Source organism: Brachyhypopomus gauderio, chromosome 1 (assembly GCF_052324685.1).
Source record: "Brachyhypopomus gauderio isolate BG-103 chromosome 1, BGAUD_0.2, whole genome shotgun sequence".
In the NCBI taxonomy this organism is placed as follows: domain Eukaryota; kingdom Metazoa; phylum Chordata; class Actinopteri; order Gymnotiformes; family Hypopomidae; genus Brachyhypopomus; species Brachyhypopomus gauderio.
Window position 1 is genome coordinate 15,452,118 of NC_135211.1, and position 22,482 is coordinate 15,474,599.

Genomic DNA, 22,482 nt, shown 5'->3' on the forward strand with positions numbered 1-22,482 from the left:
TTTATGCCTAGTTCAGGACTAATTTTCATTGTTAATTGCGATTCACCAATGAAGATCTGTCTTCGTTATGGACCTAATGTGCATCAGGGAAACAGATTTAGAATAAAGTCATAAGACTTGACTCTTACATTAGGCCTGGCAGGGCAGCCTTGCAGAAAATTCAAAAGAACATGCAAACAGATAAGACAGCAATGTTTGTGTGTGTCCGTGCGTGCAACAGGAAACGGGGTGAAGACACTTACGCCGAACCTCCAGCTTACACTCCACCGTGTCTTCTCCGCTGGCATTAACCGCTTTACATGTGTAAACGCCTCCGTCAAATGGACACGGTTTCCGGATCTCCAGGGTCAGGACCCCCTGCTTGCTGAACATGCGGTACTTCGCCTCGTTTGAGATGTCCATCTTATTCTTATACCATGTTATTTTGGGCTGAGAAGATACAAGAGGAGAGTCTCAAAAGTCCAGCAATCTCAGCTGGCCGTGTGGGTTCCAGACACAAACCATTTTCAGGACGACCGAATAAGTATTTTTTTTCCTATATAATCACGAGTCAGTGAAAATCTAGAAAGTGCTTTTCCAGATTTCAGTTTAGATCATATTCTTTAGCCAGTGGCATTCCAGAACTGGTGCTTCCTTCAGCACCGTAATGTTAGCACACGGAACAGCTTGCACAGCCCGGCCTGCTCTAATAACGATGTCATAGGCCAGATAATGCTCTTTGACCTTTTGATGTCAAGGTGCAGACTTGCCTAATTGACTCACCTTAGGTATACCTCTTACAGAGCAGCTCAGTGTGGCGAAATACCCTGCGATGACGGAGCGGTTCACCAGGGGGTGTGTGAACTTGGGTGCCTCTGAGAAGTCGTGCTCTTTGTAGGAGGGCGGCTTATACTCCATACCTAAGTGTGGAACAAGATGTCATTGTACCTACAGGTGCAGTAAAACACATTCTTCAGTCCTTGGGAGACTAAGACCAGAGGCAATACCAAAAATTCAAATCAGTACTTTAATCCAGATCTGATTCTCAGTCTACACTATAATAAAAATATTTATAATATAAATAACTATTTACAGTCATTTGTGTGCTCTCACCGGTTTTCTGGATATAGGCGCTGTCTTTTGAGATGCAGGGCTCTGGGCTGAGGCCTACTACGTTCATAGAAAACACCCGGAACACATACTCGTTTCCCATGATCAGGTCAGACACCACGCAGTGGGTGCGGCGATACTGCTCAAAAACGGTGTACCATTCCTGTACAAACATGTACATACATGCACATCACACAGTGTCCGACAGACAATCACAATGCATTTACAACCAACCGATCCTTTCAGAGAACAAGTGGGCACATACACACAATATACAGCAGCAGAAATGTGATCTACACATCTGGCAGTGACAAAACCTGGACAAAAATAAGGTTATAGGTAACAGAATGCGATGTGTATTGTGATGTACATAATTCATGTTGACAAACATCCCTGATTATCAAGTTATTGAATGACACAGACCCAGTATAGGTGAGGTACTGAGGTCTCCCAACAGCATTTACACAATGTGGATGTAAAGACATAAAACTCTTAAATACTATTTTAGTTTAATCTTCATCTGCCATTGTCGTTTGTCTAAACATATTAGACTATATAGAAACAATACAGACAATATATAAACTTTATAATGGCATGAAAATTAGATTACACACTTCATAAAGATCTAGCCTATACAGTACTGCATTATCACTATATGCATTTATGAAGCCTAATGCTATTAACACGACAATGCGGACAGAAGTGGTAGATGGGAATAAAATGGCAGCCTATGAACACATTCCGAGACCAGGGGCCTAAAGTGCTTTTATATTTAGCAGTGGGGGCATCTCTGATTTCTGATTGAGATATTGTCCTGTGAAACGTGATGATCCTCAGCCTCCCTAGACCATTGTCCTGAACGCACAGCCAGGAATAAATTGGGCCTAGTAATGATGAGTGGTGAATCTCGTAACGAGATCCTTCTTTGTTTAGCCACCAAACTCCGTGGCCCTGTATAACAATCGGGTGATAGGCACAGTGTACTGCCAGCTCTTAAATGAGGCCAAGGCCACTGGAGACGGCGAGCAGGCGGGCGGGCGGTTGCTGAAGGTCACAGATGCAGTGCAGTGAGAGTGAAGGTCATTTTGGAGCTTTGGTCTCCAGATGCTCTGAATGTGCTACTTCTCACACACAGAGGCATCCAGTGCATGTGGCCAATGGTGTGTTATTCCACCTCCTCTGTGCCCACCTCCTCTGTGTGCATAGTGTACATACATATGCAATTATAGCGATGTGTTTGAGAGCTTAGCTGCCTAGAGCCCTTAAAGCCAACTGGAAAGTCACTTATAGCACTAATATCTAAGGCCAAAATGATCAATTAATCTAGCCTGGAGATTTATGATGAAACTAGCAATATATCAGGACCAGGATCAGGACATAATGCCTATGACCTGAAGCTTTACCTTGGCAGGATTTGAAACAGATAGTGTCATAAATATTGTCACTATGTTACTGTATCTTCTGTTATCTTCTATTATCTTCTAATAGCCTGTATTAGTAGCCCCAAATTCTAGTCTCTAAAGAGTAAGATACCCCTCACTAACCCCTACTTAACCACTAATACCACTTGGCACAATTGCCTTCGTGTTGCATTACTTCATGAGGTAAAAACTAAACCTGTGCTATTTTGCACTGACCATGGTCTTCTTATCTGCCTTTTGGATGGTGTAGCCGGTTATGTCACAGTTTCCATTGTCCTTGGGTGGTTTCCACTCCAACGCCACGTTAAAACCCCACACATCCACCAGTTTCAGGTTCTGAGGAGGTCCTGGTAGGTCTGGCAGAGAGAAAGGAGGGAACCACACCATGATTCACTACATGCCCCAGAAGCCCACACACTCCAGTTACAAACGGGAGTTTTCCAACTCTTTCGTAGACATTCAAAGCAATGTCCTTTTCTCCTATTCCAGATGAACTTTCACCCAAACATTTGGCTGAATGCTAGCACAAGCAACAACAATTCTTTAAGATGAACAACACTCTATCTTTACAGAGTATATTAATTTTATATGAATGTTTCCTTAATTTTGAGATACCCTGTTTTATAATTCAATTCAATGTTTTGAAAAAAAATCAAAAACATAAAAAAACATTAAATATACCAATAAACAGATACATTACATATTATTATGTTTATATATACTTACACCCAGGAGTTTAAGCTCAGCCAAACTGTGTTATTAATGTTCTGCAGTTTGCCATAACTCTTGTAAAACCAGCAAAATAGTGTCTCTAATTTGAACAATCACAGAGCAGACGTGGACTGCTTCAATGATGCCAGGTTTTGCAATTATGTCTGTTAGCTAAATGTTTCAGGTTCAAAATCTATTTTCCCATGCTGGTGAACTTTATGTGCTGATATTAGTTCAGTAGGGGTTCCTTTTTAGATCTTGATTCTTTGTTATTCCCATTTTTGCTTTAAGAATGAGAAAGAAAATGAGAATTCGTGTTTCGAATCCATGGTTTTTAAACCAAAGTTATTTTTTCAGAGGAATAAAAAACTGAACTTAAATTGGATATAGACTGAACAGATCATACACAGATTCAGGAAACAATCTACAATGTTTTGAGGGAATAAATTGAAACAAATGAAATGAAAAAAAATCCAATTTCAGAGGATATGGATTGAAGCAAGATATATGGATTCATGTGGACCTGGAAATACTGAAAATATGAGAAGCCTGTAGTCTCTGAAGTGATTGAATGATATTAGAGCAGAGACTCACCCACAATCTGAATGGTCACACTGGCCTTGTCTTCCACATTCTCAATCTGCACTTGGAGTTCATAGATGCCCGAGTCCTTGCGTTCTGTCCTCCTGATGAAGAAGATGCTGTCTGTGTCGCTGTTCCTCACGCTCACTTGTTTTGGGTCAAGAGGTTCACCGTTTTTCGTCCAAGTCACCTTTGGTCTTGGTTTCCCCTGGAGAAGATGGAAGACAGAGAACTGAACGTGACAAAAACATTTGACTTAAAAATCTGCATTAACGTGAATCTGTGATGGATTGAGAAGGCTAGGTGAGAGTTGCAGTGCAGACTAGAATTGAAGGCCTTAAGATTACAGTATGCCTGAGTTCTGTCAAGCCTGCATGTCTCCTTCACAGGACTAGACCATTGGCCAACAGGTATTGATCAACTGCTTCTGTTTGATTAATATCTTAAAACCAATTTTAAACCATATAATAGCCACAAACCCATTAACCTTATGCTAAATGATTAGCTTTAACCCCTTAAACTTATATAGCCTATATATTTTCTGTGCCAAATAACATTGCCACATACCACACTGACAGTGCTCCTACAAATAGCTATTCGAAACTCAATGACGATGTGAATGTGAAAAGCAGCATCATACTGGTATTTTAAATGAATAGTCTTATAGGCTTACAGGAATCCTAATGGCTGCATCACTGTCAGACTGGCTAGGGACCAGTCCACATGCATGTGCCTGTGAATTGACCCACTGTTTTTGAGCAACAGAGTTCCCCATGGTACCTTCACAGCTGCTGTTTGGATCCTTGTCACTGACATTTATCAAGCTGCCATCTGTATACGGCTCGTCTCACCGAGGTTCGGCCGCACAGAGCCCTTGTTATTATAGTATAACGGTGACAAGGAACATGGGTTCATTCTACCCTTACTGACCCCCTCATAAACTCAGCAATGAAAGCCCACCCGGCTTAGAGTATCAGTCTGGCTAACTGCACTGTAGTTGGAGGCCAAAAGCTATGTCAAGAGGACAGCCAGGACAGTGGCTCTGGACACAGTAACAGATGAGGCTTTGTATTGTGCAATATTTTGGGGTTGCTCAGATGATGTGTTCGTTGGTACTTAGTGACTGGGATCTTGAGTGCTCACCTGGAAAGGGATCACCAGATTAACGGTCTCTCCGACTTTCTTGATGAGTGTTTGGCGGAGATTGCGAGGGATCCAAATTTTGGGACGCTCTGATTGGATGAAGAGAAATGTCAGAGCTGGCGGGAAACGAATACACTCAACATGCATCTGAATCTCTTGACACTATTTTTGGAAAAAAATATATATAAAGGTTATCCTGTGCATGAGAATACAATGATAGGCAGCTCTCCACAGAGCATTTTAATTTGCATCATCTAGGTGGCGGTAGGGATCTCTGGTAGATAAGCGCTTAACATCTCTGAGTGCAAAGTGTGTGTGTGTGTGTGTGTGTGTGTGTGTGTGTGTGTGTGTGTATGTTCCTTAAAATACACCCGTGTTGCTTTTCCTTCTCAAAGCAGTAGTCATGGGATTGGAGATGTTTAGGAACTAAATCCATGCTGCCCATCTAACCTTAGCCACACCCGTGTTTGCCGTGCTGTACGAATGCATGTGGTTACATATGATACAGCTTTAATCACAAGTGAACTGACGTTTGAGCATTCACCCATCACTTCAGCTAATTTGTCAGCTCTGCTTTTGTGGCCGTTAATGTGCCGTTCACCATCTTATTGCCAATTAATGTGTAATATATATCATCTATTCATGAGCTTGTCTCTGCCAGGGCAGGTGTTACATTAGGTTTTAGGGTGCAGACAAAGAGCAAGGCCTTTTAGTGCCAGGCCAAGTGAAAGGAAGAGCCTCAGGGCCCAGCTGCAGAAAGCGCAAGCCCCTGAGCGACCTGCAGGGGCGCCAGTGAGGCGATTACCATCAACCCTAGTGTCAAAATTATCACAGATGCAGGAGCAGCAAAACAATATAGCACTTCAGTGCAAATCAGAAGAAATGGCGTGAGGAACATAAAGTGCCACTTTAAAGCCTAATAATGCAGTTTGCTCAAGTGGTTTATGGAAAAAGATAGACAATGACTCATGTGGGTTATTTTAACCCAAGGCTGTGCAACTCATTGTTTACAAGCACCTGATTCAGGAAAAGTCATCAGACAAAGGCAGTGAATCTATAATCTACTTGTGGAAAGGCGCTTATTAGATTAGTCTGTTATAGAACAGTTGGCACTTCCGGAGCTTACAGGCCAGATGCAGTTTACTACAGGATTTGCAGTAGATGCAAAGCATTAATACAAAGTTAAAGCGTTGTATCTGTGCTTTAACCAAATCCTCTATATCTCTATATTGTTACTGACAATGATTTCCAAAGCTAGAAGCTGGCACTGATCAGGAACATCATGTTGATTACAGCAGTAAATGGAATTATTCGATTAAAACAAGAAAAGTCATTTGGAAAGTGCCCTATAAAATTCTGCACTAAAGTCAGTTGAACCATGTCATAACAGCTGTTTTCTGTGTGCCAGCTCAGTAGTTACATTTTTATGGCACCATATTCTTTAATGAAGGATAGGAAATCTTGGGAATCTTGAAGAAATATTGTCATATTTAGTAATATTCTAATATTCATACATGTACAGTGTATTATGTAATATTGACATTTTAACAGATAAATCCCAAAGCAACCCAAAGTAATGTTTTTGTGAAACGATATTTGAGAATCAGGTCATCCCACAGAGTGAAGCCTGAAGCAGGTTTGTGTTCATGTCCGCGCGTGCTGTACTCACGCATGATTTCGCGCACGGTGATGGCGTGGGGCAGAGTTGCGGGGGCACTAGGACCTGCCACGTTATACGCCCGCACACGGAACTGGACCTTCTCTCCTGTCGGCAGGTCACGGATCACCACGGAGGTTCTTTCAGTGAGGCCCTCGAAGGCCGGGAGCCACTCCTCCGCTAGATAAGAGGGGGAGGAATATGAAATGCCAGAGAACTGCTTGGAGTCCAGGCCATCGCCTGGCCCACTGTGCTGGTTCAATCGTACACACGGATCAAAATAAGACGGTAGAAGAGATGATTGTGATATGGTGATTCTGTACAAGTCCCTCAACATGACTCACACCAGTTGATCAGGGGTAAAAGTATTTTAGGTTGATGTACTCGTATGAAGAACATTCGTATAAATAAAAACCCTTGCAACGAAAAACCACACAAATACATATAGTGTTCTTGAATGTTCTACAGAACAAAACCAATAATACAAAGCATTACTGAAAGTTTTATTTTTAAATGACCATGTGAATTATGTAAGGTAGGTCTAACGAAAGTATATTTAGCAGGTTAATGTAATGTAGAGATTAATATCAAAAGTAATAACTGAGGATCAGAGGAAATGGCAGAAATATGACCAAAATTTTGGTGCAAGGTCTCATTTATATAACAGTGATAGTGTATCAGGGCTGTGCCTCAAAATGGCTAATATAAAACAGATAATGCATTTTATTAATTAATGCGTTTATTGAATTTACGTTTAAATACCAGATGCTCTTCATGCACCCATAGAAACTCACCCATTGTTTCAGGGTGTCGTACAAAAAAAATAAAGACGCACTACTTATAGATCTCCATCTTTTTCTTATTCATGCCCCCAAGGTCTCCTCCCATGAAAGCTCCCAGACACACGTGCATACTTACAGCCCTCAATACAGTACTCGACTCCATAGCCGTCGATGGGCGCCGAGCCGACTCTCTCTGGAATCCTCCATTTCAGAGACACTGTGGTGTCGCTGATGTCATCAACACACAGACCAGTGGGCTCACTGGAAGGAGCTGAGGAGAATGGACAGCAACGTTCACAGTGAACATCTGATGGCAATGCAGAAGACTGGGCACATTTGGAACGTTGTTGTTGATGGTAATTAATGAAGTTTAACCTAATTTGGCCTAAAGCACATCATATATCTCTATATGACGCTATATATCGTATGACCATATGACTCCATATATCTTACCTTAAACTCACAAAGACAGAAGTCATATATTGTAGTAGAGAATAGAAATCCTTAGTAAATTGCTAAAGTTATAGAATACCAAAGATAGCATTGAATAATAACTTCTAATGTTTTTTTTTCTTAATTTTATAGTATGTAGCGAAGTGTTTTTTCTAGTAAAATAGAATAGAGCAATATAAACGATACAGCTTGTGATTTCTGAATTTATACCAATAGTTGGAGGTTAAGACTTCCCAACAGTGAGGGAAACACTCATGCTGGGGTGTATTTTTAGTGTGGGAGCCTGATTTGCACTGCACATTTACTAAGCTACAATGCACCAAAGGTAGAAGAAGGAGGCTTTGCCACACGGATTTACCAGGACTTGTCACCTGGGTCTTTTCGATCCAGCTCCTCTGCCAGTCAGTGTGAGAACCAGAGCAAAGCCCTCTTTCCATGAGGAAAAGCTATGGAAACTATGAGGCCAATAAAACTGAAAGCTATCTCTAACCTTACCCTGCAGGCATGATGCCCGTTACAGCCGAGCATTACTGTCATCGCTTGAATGAGCGTGAGTTAAACTTGGGCAAGTGGTGCTAAGAACCCTTCTAAGGTATCGACGCCGCCCCTAAGTATGCTGCATCCAGGACAGGCTTTAGGAGTCACAAGGATGTTTGTTTCAGGTGAGCTTGGATCTGCTGTGGAACTACAGCTTGGAGGCAGGTCATGTTTCCGTCTCGTGTCATTATTTGGCCAATAAAAGTATTTTCATCTTCGACAGCACAAATCACTGCAGGTCGTGGAGGCGTTCGGTCTTGAAGACATACAGTAGTGATGCAGAACAAAGACAATCCAAAATTAGCTCCTGGTCTTGTGCTGACAGCTTTGTATTACAGTGCAACAGGTGAGACCATATTACTGGCACAGTGACGTGCTGTATATGTCATATTTCAGAGCTAACCTTCTAGGAAATGCTTAATATTTAAACACTGTTCTAATACAAGCAGAATATTCATTTCTGAGACCAAATCCTTCCAATAAGCAAACTGTCATTTCTTTTATTTGTACTGCAATATATGGATTTTAGAGCAAGCCGTGACAACTGACAACAAGTACACTTATTTACTGTAGTTCAAGGAATGGCAACATAAGAACTAGTGCATAAGGTCCATTCAGACCATACAAAAAAGTGCCTCACAATCGCACACTTGCAACATTTGCAACTTCAGCATTCCTCAGCTATTTCGTTTTATTGAATGCAGCACCAGTCTACGGAAACACAACGCATGCATTTATCAGTTTCCCTTAAGGGACAAGAACAGTTAGAATTAGACGCCTACTGCCAATGGGATCCGGCCCAGGTGCGGGGGCTGGTTCTGAGGTGGCGCCCTCGGCGGGCAGCATCCCTGCCTCTTCTGGAGTTGGCACTTCCACTGGCGCTGCTTCTCCATCTACAGGAGGTGCGGTCAGGGGAGCGCAGTCCTCAGGTACGTGCTCATTCGGAGGAACCAGTGCAGGCCCTTCCACTGTGGGCTCGTCGGACCCTGCACGGCTGTCCTCCGCCACGTCTGTCGGCACCTCCTCGGCCGGCTTCTTTTCGGCGGTTTTGGGGAGCATCGGTTTGGTCATCCTGCTGGTGACTCGCTGCAGGGTGGTGTGTCGTTCCTGTGATTGTTCCTGAACACACAGTGTCCGCTCAGCAGCCCACGTTCCTCTCGTTCCGGGCCTGTCCCTAACACCTGCTGCGGTCCTCTTCCGTCCTGTCTTCTGGGAGCTTTGGGGTTGACCACGGCAGTACAGCTGGCTGCGTGGCCTCACCCCCTCCTCTCTGGAAGCTGGAGGACTTTGTGCACCATGCACTTCACAGCCTGCTAACGTCCCATTATTTATAGACGTGGATGCCAAAGATATTTTCCTAATCTATTGTATTGTAATGGACAAGAGGCACTACTGGTAGCTCAGGTTTTCAGACCATTTACACAAGATTACGTGGAGGAAGACACAAACATTACATACCCAGACAAGTGTGGAAGTCCCTGAATTGTTTTAGCAGCTTGAACTGAGGCCAACCACAGATTAGTATGCTAAACATCCTTTCCAACATCTTATTTTAGTCCATATCCATTTCGAACTTCTTCTGGCCCCTCCCACAGTAGACTGCAGGCCCACTAGAACAACGGCGTGGTGACGCGTGGCTGAGTTGCCCCAGGTGGCCAGAACAGAGCAGCATCCCTTACTTGGCAAGCAGATAGAGGAGCAGACGCCTTGAGATCAGCAGGGTTACAACAACCTCATGCGCCAAACACCTGACCCCTGACCCTCTCTCACTGACTCCTAAAATAAACCCAAGGAACTTTGGCTTTCTGCAAAGGCAATAATATCGCATTGCCATTTTCACAGGAAAAACAATGGTTTAAGAACTGTAGAGATAAATGTTCTTAAACCATGAGTTATTGAGAAATAAAGTGTCTAAGAATCCTACGTGTTTTCAGAAACACAGGCCAAGTGTTCATTTAAAGCAATACACTTACCAATAGGCACGAATGGCTGAGAGGCAGGGCTAGGGCGTGACATGCCGATGGAGTTCACAGCATAGACCCGCATCTCGTAGGCCATACCCTCAATCATCCTCTTAGCCTCGTATGTGGTGTCTTTGTAGGGGTCAAAGTTTAGCCGCATCCACCTATAGCTCTTTGTTTTCTTCCGCTCAAGGACGTATCCTTAGAGGACAGGAGATTCACAAGATTAGGCTGCTGATTAATGTCTTGCATTTGCTTTCAAAAGTACTCTTAAAGAGCAGAACTTGGGTCTGAAGTATAGGACAAGTATACTTAATATTTTAATACTAATTACCCAAGACTGGCTGTCCCCCATCAAATAGTGGAGGGTCCCATTGGACAACACAGGAGTCCTCTCCAACGCTGAGGATTCTGGGAGCCTGAGGCGGGTCTGGCACATCTGGGGATAGTGGTGGAAAAAACTCAGTTAATGAAAGCTCAAACTAGTCAAAGGCACACAAACCACTAAAGACCAAAATATCACTGAACACTGTGGGCATCTCCTGCTCAGAAATTTGAATCCCTCCCAAATCTTCTCTTTAAAACGTCACCCACAGCTCCCCTGATTGTATTTCTGGTACGTGTGGTTGCCTGAATAGTGCCCACCCCTGCTGTGTGCTGGAAGAAACACAAAGTCTCTGGACGTTCTCTGATTAAAAACCTCCAGTGGAACTAATTCAAAGTGATGGGTATAATCCTGAGAATGTTTTATGACTCATACATTGTACTTCAGCAACTGAGTTCAGCTAAAATCTCCCAACGCTTACCTAATCTTAAAAAGCAAATCTAAGCCTATTGAAGACAAAGAGTAATGTATGAAAGTTAGTATATGCATGTTAGTAAAAGCAATATGGCTCTAATTTATTACCACCTTTAGTGTTTACACAACTTTTAATGAAATCCTACAGTAATCTACTTGAGAGACTGAACAGCACAACATTATCAGAGCCAGTAGTAAAATGTTTAAAATAATACATTTGGATTTAATAAACGCATGTATGCCTATTTTTATTTAAACATTTTATACATTTAAGCATGTTATATATTTATGCATTTAAAGACATTTAGACATATACATGTAAGCAAAAGAAAATTTCTAAGATAATGAAAAACATGTTTTCATTAAGTGTGTAAAAAAAAAAAAAACTGAGTGGCCCTATTTATGGTTGATCAGGGGATGATAGCTCAGCCCTTCTGTGGCACATCAAAGTGATGAACTTTACCTAACATCATTTCTAAAACCAATATGTCATAGATTAAAGACAAACGTTTAAGTACCTCTGCAAATCTGATAATGTAGCATTTTATGGGGTTTGGTACGATGGGGCAACACATGATTATCTTACCAACAACTTTCACGTTGATATCAGCGGTGTCCTCCCCTGCCGGGTTGCGTACGGTGACAGAGTACACGCCCTCGTCCTGCCGCTCCGCCCCCTCCATAGTGAAGATGCAGTGTCCCTTAGTGCTTTCCACATGAACCCGCCCACCTGCATCTGACAGGACCTGTTCAACCAATCACAGCACACAATGTAACCAATCAGACATGACATATGAGACTGGTCATGAGAATACACATTCAGGACAGAATGCCAAATCCAAAGCAAGCAAATGACATGAAAAGTCAACGTTCAAACTCAGATGCAAAAACCAGAGGCCAGATGGGATGCATGGACCGCACTACCCAGAAGTCATTGCAAACACAGTTCTTTCCTCTCTTACTTACTGTGAGTAGTAGGTGAGTAGGATGGTGTTGCCATTGCTGTTCAAAACATTTCCCCACAAACTGAGGAGATGTAGCTCCCGCTCACCTGGTACATGCAGTATACTTCAAAACAGCATGTAGTGTGTACGACTCTCTTAAAGGTTCAGTGTTATTTCACAACACCAAAGTGATGATCTTGACACTCTCCTTTAAGGGAGCGTGTTTACATGCAATAAAAGCGATCTAAACTGTGCCACCTTAAAATCACATAGTCAAAGAGTTTATTTAGTATGAGTTAGTATTAGGCCTTACTTCAGAATCCAAAATACAAGGTCATGGGATATTAAAGTTACTGCAAAAAGTATGCTTTTGAAAATAAAATGAATAAATAAGTAAAGAATTTTTAAGAAGACACATAATAATGCAGCTAATTACTATGAATGCTGTGAGCATTCATTCAAAATCATATTAAAAGATGGCTTTGTCTCATGTGACATGAAGAGAGATTAACCAGGCTAAATCCCTTTAGCAATAACCGGGCCAAGCAGTGTCACAATGCAATGGCTGCAGCTGCCAAAAGGCAATAAAAACAAAGGTCAGAAGGCATTGTCCCAGCAGCACAGGTCAAAGGTCAGGAGGCATTGTCCCAGCAGCACGGGGCAAAGGCAACGCATATAATGACGAGAGATGGCGGCGGTGTTATTGTTTTAAAGGCCACAACTCACTTCACCATCCTTCAAAGTCCAGATGAAGCCAGTATCCTTTTTCCCTTCGCCTGGTGCCATTTTAGGTTTATCCTACACAAGCAGAGTAGAAACGGTAAGGCCTTGCCAACCAGGATGAGAGGTCAAACTCCCACCGCCCTGCTTGAACTCGACCATCCATGACCAAGTGGGGGACGACAGAAGGAGGACCCTCCCCGTGTCCACTTACCTGTCTGGGCTTTAAGTTATGACGACCCCATGTTAACTCCTCTCTCTTTCGTTAATGAACGTGAAAGGATTGCAGTGTGAATGTGGAACCTACCATGGGCTGTTCAGTTCCTCGTCCCTGCATGTATTTTAATTTTACACTGTGTATTTTTATGAGTGTTTGAATGTAAAACAATCTTGTTACCTACCTTAACTGTATACTGACCAGTTAAGGGAAGGCTTACCATCGAATAGAACAGAATAGAATAGAATAGAATAGAACAGAGTTGAATAGAATAGAGTTGAATAGAACTGAATTGAATAGGTCCTTTTCAGCAATGCTATATGACCAGCTAAATGTGCACAAAAAATATTAATAAGCTGAACACCTGAGTTGCACAGAATATACAGTATGTTTACAAAAACAAAGCAATTATTCATGTTTGCCTGTTCCTCCCCTACCTTCCCTGCCTTGGTCCAAACCACAGTGGGGGCAGGGTCTCCAGTGATTGGCACATCCAATCGCAGCTTGTTTCCAGCAACAACCACAATAGTCGAATCTGCAGTTCGGCCGGAGAAGTCCAAGTGGATCTTGGGAGGGTCTGCATACAGAAACCAGAGACAGAATGACAATTTATGCCATTCAGCCATAATGTACGAAGATCTAGTAGATCTTTAATATCCCTCTGAATGTGACAGTAAGGAAGACGGATGTGATTTCAGAGTTCACACCCTTAATTCTCTTTACCTTGACGTGGAACGTAGTCAATCTTAACCTCTGTGAACATGGATGGAAAAAATTGTTAGTGAATAGAATGACTGACAGTCGAGTAGTAAAGTCTCTGGCTAAGGAATGTGAGCTTTATGTACCCAGGAAGTTGAGTTTAGCAGAGAGGTTAAAAGCATAGCCTTCAGGAACAAAGGTGTAGTCTCCTTCATCCTCTGGCCGCACCTCATCAATAGTGAGCTTATGGATACTAGAGACATCATATTAGATGAGATTTGCAACCACAAATGCAATTACCAATTATTACAGACTATTAAAAATAAATTACACCGAGATTGCATGACACGTTTTTTTATTTATTTAAAAATGCAGAGAGGGGTGCACTCATACCGGCCGATGTGTGTGATGTGGGTCCGGGCGTCAGGCTTCACCTCCACTCCATTTTTGTACCAGATACCTTTGACGTTTTCGTCAGACACCTCACACTTGAAGACCGCCTGGTCCTTTGCTTTCACTGTCAGGTCTGCAATGCTTTGGTACACCTCCAGATCTTTCTCTAGAAGAGCACAGGCATTTTAGTGTGTGTTGTGCATATGTTTATCTGTTTATTTAGTGTTATCCACATGAAAAAACAACAGCAACACAACACATCAGTCAAGCAGAACCCATTTTTAAAAGCAAGTTATAGCTTTGCCATGCAGAAAACATCTAATATGAATGCATCCAATCATATGCTAATATCACTGTCAGGCTGGTGTATGGGATTAGAAATTTGTTAAACTATGTTTGGAGGCTTAACAAAATTGTGGAGAGAGTTGGATGGCTGGATCAGACTCCCAGTGTGCCCAGCAGTTAGGGCAGTATAATGACAGCGGGCTGCCCAGGGGAGTGGTGATCCTGCCTGAAGTCTGGCAGCTGTGCGCTACCTCTGGGCAGCTGGTTAGACTTGGCACCTTCTCTGTTTGACTGGGTGCCCAGCTAAACCAAGCTTGGCAGCACAGTGAGTCGTGGATCAAATTGCCTTTAAAATCCCATGTGGGAGCTGGGACAAACAGATTTGTGTGAGAGACGGAGAGGGAGAAAGAGAGGGGGAGAGAGATAGGGAGAAAGGAGGAGAGGGAAAGAGAAAGACAGAGAGAGAGCTAGAGAGACAGGGTGAGAGAGAGAGGGAGAGAGAGAGAGAGAGAGAGAGAGAGAGAGAGAGAGACAGAGAGAGGGAGACAGAGTTTGAGAGAGGGAGAGAGAGAGAGGCAGATAGAGAGAGGAAGCGAGATAAGGAGGCAGAAAGAGGAAGGAGAGAGTCTATACATATATACCTATGTCTATGCATGTATGTCTGTGTATAAATGATTGTCCCTTTTCCAAGAAGCACCATGCCACACAGATCATTGATGGACAACTAGAGTTTCTTTAAACACTTTTCTAATAGCTTAGATGCTTTTTCTAATAGTTTATTAGGGAGGGAGGGTGGCAGATTAGCAGTGAAGAAATCATCAGAAACTAAAGCAATAAGAGTGAAGCTGTGATACATTAAGGTCCCATCAAATAACATAAGACGTCTCCGTTACACACAAATAAAACACAGACAACAGGAACAAAGGGGGAGAGTGAGACCCTGGGCAAGGTCACCTGCTCAGTTTAAATATACAGGCCTTGCAGGCTAACAATAGCTGGCATCTGTGCATTGTGGACGCTGTAACCTTGTGCTATGGGGCTGTCAGCCATGTTTGCTGAGCTGACAACAGAGGTGATAGTTTGAGTGATGGGGCCATGAAGAGGGGCAGTTTAAAGGAGATAGCAGGGAGTGAAAAATGCCCAGTGGAATTGGGGGGGTTCTGGACTGTAACTTTGTCTGAAGGATGATGACGGGCTTCTTTGACTGATTCCTGGCACATCATGCCACCATGTTGACTGACAAATGGCTTGAAGGGTCTTTAAACCCAAAACATTCAGTGAAGAGGAAGACCATTCAGTAATGATATATATGTCCTAATCCAGTTTGCCAATATTTCATCTTCTAAACAAAGTATTATGTCCACTATTTAAATCTATTTTGCTCAGTAACATAAATTACTATCCATCATGTGGTTCCATACCACATTGTCCAAAACAACCAACCAGAACAGAACGGCGAGTGGCCAATGGTATTATGGGCAGCATTTCTAAACGCAGTCTGAAGCCTGGGGCCACGGACGTAATTTGGGGGGGGGGGGACACATGTCTTTTTCAAAAAGCCGGTGTTGGTCCCCCCCAGTTTTTACGGTATAAATATTTAAATAGCGACGAATCCATGTCCCCCCCACTTTTTATTACAAAATTACGTCCATGCCTGGGGCTGAAGTAAACCAGTAAACCACTTACCCTGCACCATCAGCTCTGCCACAGACTGCCCTCCATTGGTCTTCACACGATAGTGGCCACAGTCCTCCTTGGAGGCCTCGTTGATGATGAGCGTGTGTTTACAACCATCCTTCTTGAAGCGATACTTGAAGGATTCATCGCGAGTGAGCTCCACGCCGTCCTTCTCCCTGAAAAGTTTGGATTTGGTTTAAAGCAGAGGAGGCTAAACTCCCCCGAGCTAGACTTTCCAAAATCATCATAAGCTCATAGCACTTGCAGAAGAAATGAGCTTCTAGCTGTGTTTGTGGCATTGTCATTTGCAATATTAAAGATATATTTGACCACAGTTCACAGCTGAAGAGGGCCGTTTAATTATTGTTATTATTATTATTCATTATAATTTTTTTATTATTGTTAATAATATTATAACTGTGTTGAAAGCCAGATAATACTTGGCCTGAAGTATTGTAGTTACATTACATGTCTCTAACACTCTTAATACGAATCCTTTTTATGAGCACTCCCGAATAGTGACCATGAGTGGATTAGACAAATGACTGTGGCCAATCACGTCTGCACAGTGAAGTCATGTCAGCAACTGGCCGTGGACGACAACCCGTCCATTAATGTGGGTCTCATTATCGCTCATGCGTCATTATCAGTGTCAAAAAACACGACTGAAGCCGCGCGCGAAAAGCTCGTCACGTGACTGAAGTGACCTTGGTCGTTCATAATATTTCCAATCTTTCTACCAGGGTGTGTGTGTTATTCCTGTGAGGACTATGAACATGGCGTGTTCAAGAAACGTTCACTCCGTGTCAGAACACGGCTGAGGCATTCAGAATCTTCGTGGAGCGTTTAAGAGTCGGCGTCGTGCAGTGCTGCTGACTCTCTCATTTCAGCAGAGGACACTGCAGGATCGCTAAAGGCTAGCGTGACCTTTTCCTAACGTTGATCATTTACGGAGCTGCCGCGTGATATACGGCCTTGGACGCGGATCAGACGGAACCGCGGCGCGTTCGTCCGCGTGCTCCCACGCACACGTGCGCGCGTTTGCCTCAGCCAAGTTGAGTCAGTCGAGTTCAGCCAACAAGGAACATGCATGCCATCTACTGGACATGTGGGGAATGTCACACGTCTAACATGCTTCTGATGACACATTACTAACATAATTTTCTTCTGCCATCTTGTTTTTTCTTTTTTTTTATGTCGTAGAGACATATTTTTGTCGTAGCGACATTTAGTCACTCTAATCAATGTGACTGTAAGAATGCTGTTTAATGTGGGTAATTTATCTTATTTTTGTGTAATTGTCTAGGTAATTTCTGAAAGTTTTTTTCCTGCTCATGTATACCCCATAAAAACATTTTTATGTGTGTGTAAGTATGCTGGTGGTGGATATGATTTCACATATAGGCATATGTGCAAATCAAACGTATTCCTAAATGGTTCTAAACATTGCCAGTTTAGATTTAATTCATCCCACAACACACAATAGACAAGAAAGGTTAAATTAAATAATCTAAAAGGCGGTAGCTGATGTGTGGGTGTGATAACGTCTAATAACTGCCTTACCACTTGACCTGGGCTCCTTCCTCTGACACTTCACACTCAAACTCAACTCGGTCTCCCTTCATTGCCATTTGGTCCTCAAGATTACGCACAATCAGAACAGGAGGCTCTGACAGACAGACACACAGACTGTATATTAGTTGTAATAATTATTTTTTAATTAGCAAACATTTTTTAATTTTATACCAGTTACCAGTTATATAATACTAGTTATATAAAAAAAATGTCCAAATAGTAAGCCCTCATTAATCTACACTATTAAGCTTCATCTTTCTGGTTACCTACATTACTTTGTCTGCAAACTGTCAACAGGATGAAATGTTCAGAAAGAGACATTTTGGCTAATATTAACATATATAATGACTATATTCACATTCTGCTGCTGAGTGAGCCAGTAGATGAGTGATCACTCCTCTCTCATATTGACCACACCCCCTCCCTGCTTCATGCACCTTTAACGAACGTAACCTGTACTGTTAATGAAGTACCTTTAACTATACCTTTAACAAAGCTAACCTGCTTTAATGAATGTAAACTGTACATTTAACGAAGGTAACCTGCACCTTTAATGAAGGTAACCTGTACCTTTACCGAAGGTAACCTGTACCTTTAACGAAGGTAACCTGCACCCTTAATGAAGGTAACCTGTACCTTTAATGAATCTAACCAGTACCTTTAACAAAGAGTTCCGTAACGCTCTTCTCGTCTCCCACCACGCAGGTGTAGGCAGCGTCGTCTGACAGAGAACAGTTGTTGATGGTGAGGAAGCGTTTGTTACCTACACTCTCAAAAATGTACCTGGCAGCAGAGGGGAAAAGCACCACAGGAGCATTTGCTATTTTGCACACACAAGAGCTTTGTGAAATCAAATTAAATCTTTTTACTTAAAGAGAATTATTACTCCATTATAGCCTTCAAACATCTAATGTAAAAAGTGATATTATTCAGATAAATTACATAAATTCCAGATGTTGGCATTGTGAGTTATGCAATCACTAACAACAGACAGACAGACAGATACATGAGCAAGAGCAAAGGTCAGAGACGTGCTTTGTGTTGATATGTATATTCTAGAACGCCAGTATAACCCAGAACCCACAATGTGCGCAATGCCTATAGCCCCGCCAAGACACCGCAATGCACTTGGGCAGCTCTGGCTGTTTGTGCAGGACTTGTTCTGCCCAGAGCAGTGGCAGCCACTCACTTGCTAAGGGTTTTTGTTGAGGGGAGAGTGGATCAGCGTGTTCGTCCACAGTCCCCCCGGCCCAGTGTGGGGGCAGGAGAGAAGGAAAAAGAGAAGCTGTTATTCTTCATTTAACCTGTTGCTATTCAACATATACATGTATTATTGTGACTGATTGAGGTATATGGACACAGGTCTATTTTCATGTGCTTATGCATGTACACATTTTAATACTTGGTGGTAAAGGTCACTCGGGAGAGTCGCAGGCATGGACGTTTCGTCTGACCAGATACCTTCCAGTTCTTTGGATCTCCTGTCCATTCTTTAGCCATTTCACCTCCGCATCAGGATTGGCCACTTCAACCTGCAGCTTGATCTTGTGTCCCTTTTCGATCTGGTAGGCTGGGTCCAGTTTCCTGAGGAAAGCTTGGAAGAGGAGGTAATCGTGTGAGGATACTGGACCAGGACCACTGGACCTAGTGACTCATAGGTTTAGAATTTGAGAAATCCTTGGAGATTTGAGTAACACTTTCTCTATATAATGTGCTATTAAGTATGTCAGAAATAGAAAGACTAAGTTAATGTCCTGCGCATGGACTGATTTCCAATTTTGTGTCAATTGTGTCATTCAGGAAGCTGAATTCATCATCAGTTCAGAGAACATACGAATACCCATCATGCAAAGAGGGTGGGCCAGATTACGAGCCCGACACAAACCTGCACTTTTCTTCTCTTCCTTCTTCATCTTCTTCAGCCTCTTCAGCATGCCACGCAGGTCTGTGATGCCATACTGGAAGGCGATCTTCTCGTACTCCGAGGGGGGAGCTTTGTGAAGGATGTCCCACACGTCCACCTCAGGCTCAGCACTCGCATGGGCCGTACTGGTGTCAGAGGGCAGTGGGGACGGTTATCAGGACCACATTCAGCACATTCAATGATATAAACACACACACACACACACACACACACACTATATATATATATATATATATATATATATATATATATATATATATATATATATATATATATATATATATATATATATATATTTACACTGTGTCAAATGCAGAATGCTTTAGATTTACAGTTGCAGACACATGCTTTCAGCACTAAGGTTAGAAACATGATTAACATGCAAGCTATTGGCACAAGATTTGACTAGCAAAGATCTAAAGAAATAAACACAAAAAGAACACATAGAAACACAGAAACGGACCCTTACCGTTGGCCACTTTTTAAGAAACTGCTGCATTTATTCAGAAGCAGAACCCCAAGGCATGACAGGACAAACCACAGCAGGTTAATACACACAGTTCAACATTCAGGCCACCAGTACAGCAGAACGGTCCCCAGCTCATCCAGTTCAGCATGTCAAGACACCATAAGAACATGTTGTGCTATGTAAAGTTGTATATTCGTTTTAATTCACACACTACAATTCAGAAAACTTACGAAAATAGAAAACCAGTCTTTAAAAACAGCTGTCATTTCATTACTTTTGTGTAATGTTCTTAAAATAAGACAAAACAGACAACAGAACTGCTGTGTATGTAAAAGTACATTGAACATTTTTGTGTATAATTTCAGCAGACATATAAAATGTTGAATATTGTTAAAGTGAAGTGCACTTTGTGGCATTAGGTGATGCTCAAAGAGGAATACACTCCTGACTCTGCACATTAGTTCATGACAGATGTTTAAAAGAAATTGTGTGATTAATATGATTTATCTGTGCAAGAAAGTGGTCTAAAATGACAAATAATATGACATTTATGCAAAGTAAATTAAAAAAATGTATTTTACTAATGTTGCCTACATATATTGTTTGGCAGTGGTATATACAAGCAATGATGCCCACTGCAGGACTGGAAGACTGAGAATTGTAATTTATTGTAACTGTACGATTTGAGCAATGCTTAGAAGCAGTAGCATAGAACAAAGTAACAGCATGCCACATGCAAATGGGCAAAAGCAGACATGCATGTAGGGTTTACACAGGCACCTATACAGTTGTCTAGGGTTTATACAGGCACCTATACAGGAGTCTAGGGTTTATATAGGCACCTATACAGGTGTCTAGGGTTTATACAGGCACTTATACAGGTGTCTAGGGTTTATACAGGCACTTATACAGGTGTCTAGGGTTTATACAGGCACTTCTACAGGTGTCTAGGGTTTATACAGGCACTTGTACAGGTGTCTAGGGTTTATACAGGCACTTATACAGGTGTCTAGGGTTTATACAGGCACTTGTGCAGGTGTCTAGGGTTTATACAGGCACTTATACAGGTGTCTAGGGTTTATACAGGCACCTAGACAGGTGTCTAGGGTTTATACAGGCACTTATACAGGTGTCTAGGGTTTATACAGGCACTTATACAGGTGTCTAGGGTTTATACAGGCACTTATACAGGTGTCTAGGGTTTATACAGGCACCTATACAGGTGTCTAGGGTTTATACAGGCACCTATACAGGTGTCTAGGGTTTATACAGGCACTTGTGCAGGTGTCTAGGGTTTATACAGGCACTTATACAGGTGTCTAGGGTTTATACAGGCACTTATACAGGTGTCTAGGGTTTATACAGGCACCTATACAGGTGTCTAGGGTTTATACAGGCACTTGTGCAGGTGTCTAGGGTTTATACAGGCACTTACTCTCTGTTGAGTACAGGCGTCACACACACAGTGGAGGGAAATCAGCAACAAAAACAGCAATATGAGAAATGGCACATCAGTCTCCTCTGACTGCAACTTTGTTTGCATGTTGCAGTGGAAAACGTGTGTACAGACATAACACTTTCTGCAACACATTATCACACACACATAATGATTCTGTTGTAAAATGTTTTCAATCATATCACAAACATTTTACCACTGTCATTTATGGGGCAACAAGATGGGGACAATAATTAAGGGTTCCTGATGGTGATAAGTATGAATCATGACTGGGTTCATGCAAAGAATAAGCACTGGGTCCAGAAGCATTGTAGCAACTAATAGAGAGAGTGTTCAAAGAGATGCTGACTCTACCATAGGTCTGCTACAATGCTTAAGGGAAGTGTTTCTCAGGGCACTCCATGGACACACCAGTGTTTCCCCAATATAAGAGGCTTTTGTAATGTGATGCATGGAACCCTCAGAAACATTCACTAGAAGCAGGGAGTGCAGTGGTGTGTGTGACACTGCAAACTCACCTCTTCTTAAGTAAACCGCTGAAGTCCAGCTCCCCGGAGTCGTCGCCTACGTCCACGCTACTGCAGAGAGGGGGAGAGCACCAGCCACAAACCCAGTGAGCACACACGCAACGGCACGGCCGGGAACCACTTTAACGGCGTCGTTGTGAGAGCCGCGTGTAACGTACTGTATGACGATCATACAAAACGAAAAGTGGCCATAAAGAGGGCGGACGCAGTAGCGAGTTGTTACTGTGTTTTCTTGCCATACATTACAGACGCATACACTGATGTATGGGGGCCCTCTTGAAAGCAGAAATGATGAGGTTTGGGGCCTCCTGTTTTTGTTATGGACTCGGGGCTCCTCAGAGCATGCACTGTGCGGGTGTGTCGGCGGACATCCACAGCGAGGGCTTAGACCTCGACACAGACGAGAAAAGAGGAAGGCGATCCGTATTGGGCCCGAGCCCCGAACAAACGGCTCGACTGGT

The 22,482-nt window shown here is 42.6% G+C and overlaps 1 protein-coding gene across 2 annotated transcripts in view; it reads right to left on the bottom strand.

The window, feature by feature from the left end:
* Window positions 1-22,482, bottom strand: part of mybpc3 (myosin binding protein C3) — a 32,568-nt gene that overhangs the window by 1,349 nt on the left and 8,737 nt on the right. The window contains exons 9-32 of one of the 2 annotated variants that reach the window (XM_076998896.1): window positions 22,013-22,072; window positions 20,039-20,062; window positions 19,531-19,694; window positions 19,107-19,239; window positions 18,835-18,837; window positions 18,304-18,428; window positions 17,634-17,739; window positions 16,080-16,246; window positions 14,109-14,274; window positions 13,862-13,968; window positions 13,740-13,769; window positions 13,454-13,593; window positions 12,806-12,877; window positions 11,722-11,881; window positions 10,671-10,775; window positions 10,349-10,537; window positions 7,522-7,656; window positions 6,616-6,783; window positions 4,947-5,035; window positions 3,816-4,011; window positions 2,727-2,866; window positions 1,093-1,252; window positions 763-899; window positions 243-429 (exon numbers count right to left, since the gene is read on the bottom strand). In XM_076998896.1, the coding sequence (XP_076855011.1) occupies window positions 243-429; window positions 763-899; window positions 1,093-1,252; window positions 2,727-2,866; window positions 3,816-4,011; window positions 4,947-5,035; window positions 6,616-6,783; window positions 7,522-7,656; window positions 10,349-10,537; window positions 10,671-10,775; window positions 11,722-11,881; window positions 12,806-12,877; window positions 13,454-13,593; window positions 13,740-13,769; window positions 13,862-13,968; window positions 14,109-14,274; window positions 16,080-16,246; window positions 17,634-17,739; window positions 18,304-18,428; window positions 18,835-18,837; window positions 19,107-19,239; window positions 19,531-19,694; window positions 20,039-20,062; window positions 22,013-22,072 (2,963 nt within the window). The remainder of the gene's footprint in view (window positions 1-242; window positions 430-762; window positions 900-1,092; window positions 1,253-2,726; window positions 2,867-3,815; window positions 4,012-4,946; window positions 5,036-6,615; window positions 6,784-7,521; window positions 7,657-10,348; window positions 10,538-10,670; window positions 10,776-11,721; window positions 11,882-12,805; window positions 12,878-13,453; window positions 13,594-13,739; window positions 13,770-13,861; window positions 13,969-14,108; window positions 14,275-16,079; window positions 16,247-17,633; window positions 17,740-18,303; window positions 18,429-18,834; window positions 18,838-19,106; window positions 19,240-19,530; window positions 19,695-20,038; window positions 20,063-22,012; window positions 22,073-22,482) is intronic. The other variant, XM_076998904.1, reaches the window with a different exon arrangement.